Raw genomic sequence first — 8388 nt, forward strand, 5'->3', positions numbered from 1 at the left:
TTTTTGTTGACCTTTGGCCATGGAAGGTTTCTGCAAAATTTCATTGAAATTGGTTCAGGGGTTTTGGAGAAGAAGTCGAAAATGTAAATTGTTTACGGACGCACGACGGACGACGACGGACAAAAGGCGACTTGAGACTTTGTCTCAGGTGACCTAAAAAAGCTTTGTAATCGGAGAATAAATCATTCTTCTGCCGCAGTTAATTCAGGATGGCCATCATGGTAGGTTAACATTGTATTATTCTACTTTGAAAGAAAAGAACTGATTTTTGACAAAACCTGCGAGGAAAATTCATGATGGAAAGAGGAGGGAGCTTAAATATGATGAAAAGAAAAAACCATTTGCAAAACAAAGACCAGAAATTTTGCTTCAAACAAAATGTGATGTTCCTTTGTTGCCTGTACGAGGTGGCGACCATTTGAGTTATAGAATTTTTGTTACCTTATCCTTAATCTCTTTGTCTGAGTCGGTGAGAAAGATTGAGGAGGTCGGATCACTGGCACTCATTTTACTCTGGGCTCCCTGAAGGGCAGGGAAGAATGTTGAGTGTAACAGAGCTGGCTTCTCACAGTTAAGTCTGGGGGCCACATCACGTGTCATCCTAAAGTACGGGTCCTACAACGGTAAAATAAGAATCATTTCACCAAATAGATATTAAAACGTTTGATATTTCAATGGAGAGTTTGCTTAAGTGCAAAGAAAATAGAACTTGAAGTTAAAATTGTAATAGAGATGTTTACCTCTTTAACAGTTTGCAATAAAAAGTAACATAAAACTTCAGAAATGTATATAAATATTTCCCTTTTAATAACAAAAGACTGATGGTCCTGTATCTCTCTCCTGTTTCTTAATTATCTGAACTAGGCAAGAAGTTGAAATGTTTCTTTTATCCTCAGACCAACTTCATCATCTCTAGATTTGTTTTTGACCCAATTGATTTCAATGACAACATTTTTGCCCTCTGCAATGAGGTCATTTTTGCCCTCTGCAATGAGGACAAATTTATTATGAATGCAAATATCAGTATACGTAATAGTAATAACATGTTAAGGACGAAATTAAGCCGGGGCAAATATGGAATTTACCGGTGAAGGGTGAATATTTGACTGGTTGAAAATTTTACACCATACAGTATCACTTGCACCAAGTTTGTTCTATATTTTCCTAATGAATCTGGAGAGGAAATTGAAAATGCTTCTGAATTTGTTTCCTTTAATGTATAGTACTAAACCCCTATACTGTCCAGGGAAGCCACACCTTTCCTTTATACAAAAATGAATCCTCTTTGCATAATTAAAAGGCTCAATAAAGATTCCTATCTGCATTTCCCACAAAAAGCACTGCTCCTGGGCATCCATGGGTACCATGCCATTTAAAGAATGCTTGATTTCTTTAGCCTCAATATCCTCCATATGAAATTAAGTTTACATACCTTTACTCAACTTTTTAAGACTTGCCTCTATTTTGACTATTAGCCATTCTGATTTAATCAAATTTCCTTCTGGTCTAAGTTTCAAAAGGAAAAGCTGAGAATGGAATCTGGATGGACAGAGGATGAAAGCTGCACAATGACATAATCTCACTTAGCCCTTGGTTGTGGTCAGTTGAACTAAAGACCCAAAACAGGGAAGCCACACATGGGGAGATATTAGCCAGGTGGCATAGGACTAGCAGTTAATGCCTGATCATGATAAGACAGATCCTGAGAATTCCTCAAAAATTGTATTGATTAATGTATATAATTGTATTGGTTGTATAAATTGTATATCTTCTAGTTAGATAGTATAGGGCGCTATATCAAATGTTGTATATTATTATTATTTTGTCATTAAGTCACAGAGTATAAGTCAGGAATAAATCAAATGGTGTCATACCTGGTCTATTGCACATGGAATGAGGCAATGAATCTTCTGATGACCGCCGAAGATCTGCGGAAAAGCCCCACTGAAGCTGGGTGTGGCTTGGATAGCAGGGAAGGAGATTTTGCCAATACAGTCACTGTCAGTGAAGCCGAAGATACCCTTCACCTGGTTATATGTGACACATTTTTGGATTCGACACATCAACTTGTAGAATTCCGGAGACGAGCTGAAACCATTTGAGAAAAGTACAGAACATAATGGTCATACAAAGAGTGATGCATGACAGTTATAATATTATTGTGTCTGACCTGTAATAAACCTGTTTATTGTATCAAGCTCCGCTCATTTTATAAATGATTTCATAGATTTAACCAGGAAATTTCTGATAACAATAAAATATTTCTTTTTACATTAAGGGTAAGTTGAAATAAAGAAACCTTTTCATCTACAGTAAACAGACTTGTTCTAGCAAAGTTAAATCTAAACATAATGTCAAATTTTAACTGTTTATGGCATTAATGAATTGGTGCACCTACAAATGTGCAATGGAAAATCATAAACAGAAACTTCAATTAGTGTACAATCACAATTAAGCTCAATATCTAAATCACGGAAATCGCTAAAATAGATAACCCCTATAGCTAGAATATGTTCATTTACAGCACTTCGCCGTCTTGGTACAGACTAGACTGGTCGATCAGAGTTTATATCATACATATCACATCTAGGTCAGTACAGAGTACACTTGTACCAGGGTATCATACATATCACATCTAGGTCAGTACAGAGTACACTTGTATCAGAGTAAGTGGAAGAACATGAGAAATATTGTATATCTGAGCATTGCATTCATATCATATATTTCGAAAATAAATATATTTCAGAACTCTAGCAAAAAATGCTTAAATCTGAACTTACGAGATATATTCTACGTCACTGAAGATAAATGTTTTATTGACGTCAAAGCCACAAGCAATGATGTCTTTAGCATTTTCATGTGCAAGTCTGTTGGCCTCGTCAATTGTCAGATCCTTCCACAGAAACTTCTCGTCATCGGTCATCTGGATGACCAGTGGCACATCAAATGTGTCCTGCAGCCACCTTTAAACATAAATGACCATAACATTACCACCATAAATGACCATAACACTACCACATTAAATGAGACAGAGTAGCTAAACACATTGTACCACTAGTTGTTACAGTAAAACTCTGATGTATTGAAATCAATTGAAATCCGTTTTAACACCAATAGAATTTTTGTTTTTTCCAATTCAATGGATACAATAAACTAAGCAAAGGTTAACAATATTGAATTTATAAAAACTAAGCAGTAATTATCTTGTGCCTTTTGTAGGAATTCTATTTCTGAATCATACCAAACAAAACACATTAACATAGGTCAATGAGATACGCACTTGGTAAATATGAATGGGATGAGATGTCCGAGATGCATGGCCTCGGAGGATGGACCCCTTCCTGTGTATAGATAGAACGGCTGCTTCTTCTCCACTTTGTCCAGGATCACATGCATCTCCCTGTAAAAATCAATTTACATTACGTGACATGGACATCTGATCAGTTCTGGGAAAACAACAAATTTATGTTACAATTGAAAACCTGATTCCCTCTGACAGTTACCAATTAGACATGTGACAACTGACCTCCAAGACAAGTTAACAGCGACCTCTAAAATAGGTGACCAATGACCTTTGAGATGGGTACCAATAACCTTTGACACGGGTACCAATGACCTCTGAGACAGATGACAATTACCCAGTACCTGTGTGAGAAGAAGATGCCCCTCCGCAGCAGATGGTGGACAGGTTTGCCTGTAACTTTTTCAATCCTTGCAAGCAGTTCACTGTCGATCTTTGAACTTCCAAATTTATCTGCAAAGACAAAAGCATTTTACTGAATAAGTTTAGCAATATAAATATTTTGGCATATTTACAGAGGACAGCGACAATAGTTACAGCTTGTGGATTTGAAATGGTTTTGATGAATAGTGACTATGGTAACCCTACTATTTATATCTATTTACGTTGGATGGTAACCATAGCTATTTCATATTCTATATTTACAGTGAAAAGTGACTATCGTTACATCATGTTCCGTCTGTTTACAGTGAACGGTAGCCATAGTTACCCCATAGTGTACACCAAATATTGACTTCAAATTATGACAATGATTTTCTCATGTTTTATATCATTACAAAAGATGGCAACCCTTGTTACCCTGGGGATTATATATTTACATTGGAATGTAATCAAAGCAACCTTATCATCTATATATATTTACAGATGAAAGTAACCATAGTTAACTGATGGTCTATATATTTATAGATGATGGTTTCCATAGTTAACCGATGGTCTATATATTTACAGATGAAAGTAACCATAGTTAACTGATGGTCTATATATTTATAGATGATGGTTACCATAGTTAACTCATGGTCTATATATTTATAGATGATGGTTACCATAGTTAACTCATGGTCTATATATCTAAAGATGATGGTTACCATAGTTAACTCATGGTCTATACAGTATATGTATAGATGATGGTTACCATAGTTAACTCGTGGTCTATATATTTATAGATGATGGTTACCATAGTTAACTCATGGTCTATATATATATAGATGATGGTTACCATAGTTAACTCATGGTCTATATATCTATAGATGATGGTTACCATAGTTAACTCATGGTCTATATATCTATAGATAATGGATACCATAGTTAACTGATGGTCCATATATTTATAGATGATGGTAACCATAGTTAACCCATGGTCTATCTATCTATAGATGATGGTTACCATAGTTAACTCATGGTCAGTATATTTATCGATGATGGTTACCATAGTTAACTCATGGTCAGTATATTTATCGATGATGGTTACCATAGTTAACCGATGATCTATATATTTATAGATGATGGTAGCCATAGTTAACTCATGGTCTGTATATTTACAGATGATGGTAGCCATAGTTAACTCATGGTCAGTATATTTACAGATGATGGTTACCATAGTTAACTGATGGTCCATATATTTATAGATGATGGTTACCATAGTTAACTCATGCTCTATATATTTACAGATGATGGTAACCATAGTTATTGTCTGTATATTTACAGATGATGGTTACCATAGTTAACCGATGGTCTATATATTAATAGATGATGGTAACCATAGTTATTGGCTGTATATTTATAGATGATTGTAACCATATTTATGGTCTGTATATTTATAGATGATTGTAACCATAGTTATTGTCTGTATATTTATAGATGATTGTAACCATAGTTATGGTCTGTATATTTATAGATGATGGTAAACATAGTTAACTCATGGTCTTTATATTTATAGATGATGGTTACCATAGTTAACTGATGGTCCATATATTTATAGATGATGGTAACCATAGTTATTGTCTGTATATTTATAGATGATTGTAACCATAGTTATTGTCTGTATATTTACAGATGATGGTAACCATAGTTATTGTCTGTATAATCATAGCGGTTGCTAGATTCAGGTCAGAGTGTATAATGTTTCCATCAACAACAGAGGTACAGACACAGTCACACTATTATATTGTCCACACACTGTTCATGATAATTCACCATGTGTATTGATAATGTCTTATTGACAATGGGCTAGGCTGCCTACTCAAGTGTCTAAATCACATGTCTGAAGTGCTGAGTCAGTTTATTTCTGGCAGTAGTCCCAGCTCTATGTGTTTTTGTACGGACATAAACCTGTTTGTTTAAATAGTTTAAAGTCTCAAGGGTAATCATGTATTTCCTATTTGTAATGTTGCATGAAATTTGTTATCATACAAAACATATACATTGTACGTCACATAAAGTAAAGTCACTAATAAACATGTTCTATTCTTATATGTGTGTGTGTAAGTATGTGTACTATCTCATAACAGAGCTTTTAAGGTACAAGACCTAGGGGAATCTTAGAGACAACCGTGAAAGGATCTTTATCAATTCTACAAAAACTTTCCCTTCAGGAACTGTGACCCAGTCCCATGCTGGAAATCCTAAATGGGAATCTTATACATTAACATCAGTCTTGTAATGCCATGTTGTTTGCCACTATGGCAAATGTCACTGGATTAGAATTGCATAACTATATGCAAAATGCTAAAAATGTATTATTCTTACATTATTAGATCTCGCGGAGCTGTAAAAAAGATGATTTCCCAATAGGGCCAGGGGTATTTTTACATATAAGGTTTGAGAAAGATTCCTCAGAGTACTTTCTGAGAAATTAGAGCTAACAAAACTACCAAAATCGAAGATGGCCACCTGTCGGCCGTTTTGTTTTCCCAATCAGTCTCAAAAGTTAACATGCACAACAGGAGATCAACAGGAACGTTAACCTTCTTATAAAATTTGAGAAAGATTCCTCCAGTACTTTCTCAGAAATAGAGATAACAAACCTTAACTATCAAAATCCAAGATGGCCACTGGTCATTCGTTTTGCTTTTTTGATCAGTCTCAAAGTAAACATGCACAGCTAAAGAACAAAGGGAACTTACATATAAAGTTTGCGAAGGATCCCTCAAGCACTTTCTGAGAAATTTTGAAAACAAACCTTTACTGCCAAAATCAAAGATGGCTGACTGTCGGCCATTTTGTTCATTCGATCAGTCTCACAAGTAAATATAGACAACTAGAGACCTAGAGGAATCTATGAGAGAGATCCAAAATAGCGGTAACAAGAATTGTTTAAGGAGGGACGACAGAACAATTAAGGGTAATTTGAATAAAGATAATTATAAAAGAAAGTACAGTATATAATGTTTAGATGAACAAAAATCTTGTATGGTAATTTAATATATCTCTTTAAATTGAAATGGCTGCAAACCATGCAAAGTGGAATTATGCAGCCCCCCACATGCAAAGTAGTTATCTCTATTTGTAAACTGTCAACCAGTGCAATTCAAATCAGGTGTTGTAGTTTGTTTGCTCTTCGTTGTGCTTCCTGGCAAGAGGTGAGGCCATATAGAGGCAGTGTCAACAGGTGATTGGGCCTCTTAAGGGCCTTTAATGTGCCAAAAGAAAGGTTGGGAAGTAAAGGAAAGAATTGTAAAGAGGGTAACATAACTATTTTGGTTTCCCAAATGTCCCCCTACGCAGATTTCACAGAAGAAAACCCCCAATTCCACACAAGGGTACACATTAGTCATCTCATGATCAATCAGGCTGGTTTTATTGGAAACAGCAGGTCCTCTCCTTCCCCGAATTTGCACAGATAATTTGAAGGTAAAATGATGACACTGAACATTTATTTAAGCCTATCTAACTTGTTCTCCTTATGTGTCAAAACCTGTTTTGGTTTTGTCCCTACGATTCTGAAAATGTTAACATTTCATATTACAGGGTTACCTACAAAGAAAAAAAAAATCTGCTACTACAGTGCTACCACTTTAAACAAGTGTTTAGTTACTGGTTCCTAAACATGTTCCTTCTACTTCTTAAGTTGAAATGACAAGTGTTCATTTTACTCTAAAGTTACTAGCAGGATTACTATACAGACACATGTTACAACAAGGACCAATTGTAATGGGGGACCATTACAGAAGTCCCCCAAACTGCCCCCTTAGTCACAAAGTTACATCAGAAAAGCATCACAATGGCATAAAACACCTTCATACTAAATTTGAGTGAAATCGAACAATATCTGAATTTCGACCCATCTGAAGCCTCCATGTTGTTGGTATGGCAATGAAACCTATGCAGTTGAATTTGCAGTCACCTAATACCCCTGTAAACCAATTTTCACAAACATCGAACAATATCTAAATTTCGACCAATCAGAACCCAGTATTGGTGGCCATTTTGTCAAATTAGAAAACAAATGTCGCAGTTGAGTTTGCAATGCCATATTACACAAACATACTAAATTTGAACGAAATCGAACAATAACGGAGTTTTTCAAATTCAATCAATCAGTAACCAGTATATGGCAGCCATTTTGTCTAATTAGATAACGGATGTCATGGTTGAGTTGGCAGTACCATCATTCACCAACATGCCAAATTTGGAATGCATTGAAAACAATCTATAAAACATGTAAAATAGGATAGGTGACATTCCATAACCAGGTAAAAGAAGGAATTACAAAAATGAACATAAGGGAAAAAGCCTTATATCCTATAACACTTAATATTGCAAACATATATATATAACAACAAAACTATCACATCTACAACTACAGCAGCCAAGGCAATGGAAGGCTTACACAGTTATATATAAACTATAATTTATCATTACATATCAAATTATTCTTTTATACATAACTTCACACAATGAAAGAGTTAACCTGTTTATTACTTGAGTTAAGACACAGATATGTATGTGCAAGCAAAGAACAAGTACTAAAACCTACTGCAAACATTTGGCGTATCAGGGGCTACTCACTCTATAACAAACCTACTAATAGTAACAAATTCTTTTCAAAAGATTTTAAAGGAAGCTAGACTCTGCGAAGTCACAGAGAA

At 35.1% G+C, this 8388-nt stretch overlaps 1 protein-coding gene across 2 annotated transcripts in view; it reads right to left on the reverse strand.

The window, feature by feature from the left end:
- The window catches only part of LOC110452695 (tryptophan--tRNA ligase, cytoplasmic-like), a 21676-nt gene that overhangs the window by 2767 nt on the left and 10521 nt on the right, over positions 1–8388 (reverse strand). For both annotated transcript variants that reach the window (XM_021501349.1, XM_021501348.1), the window contains exons 2-6: positions 3646–3754; positions 3281–3400; positions 2781–2963; positions 1875–2088; positions 442–615 (exon numbers count right to left, since the gene is read on the reverse strand). In XM_021501349.1, the coding sequence (XP_021357024.1) occupies positions 442–615; positions 1875–2088; positions 2781–2963; positions 3281–3400; positions 3646–3754 (800 nt within the window). The remainder of the gene's footprint in view (positions 1–441; positions 616–1874; positions 2089–2780; positions 2964–3280; positions 3401–3645; positions 3755–8388) is intronic.

The sequence above is a fragment of the Mizuhopecten yessoensis genome, unplaced genomic scaffold (assembly GCF_002113885.1).
Source record: "Mizuhopecten yessoensis strain PY_sf001 unplaced genomic scaffold, ASM211388v2 scaffold6821, whole genome shotgun sequence".
NCBI lineage: Eukaryota > Metazoa > Mollusca > Bivalvia > Pectinida > Pectinidae > Mizuhopecten > Mizuhopecten yessoensis.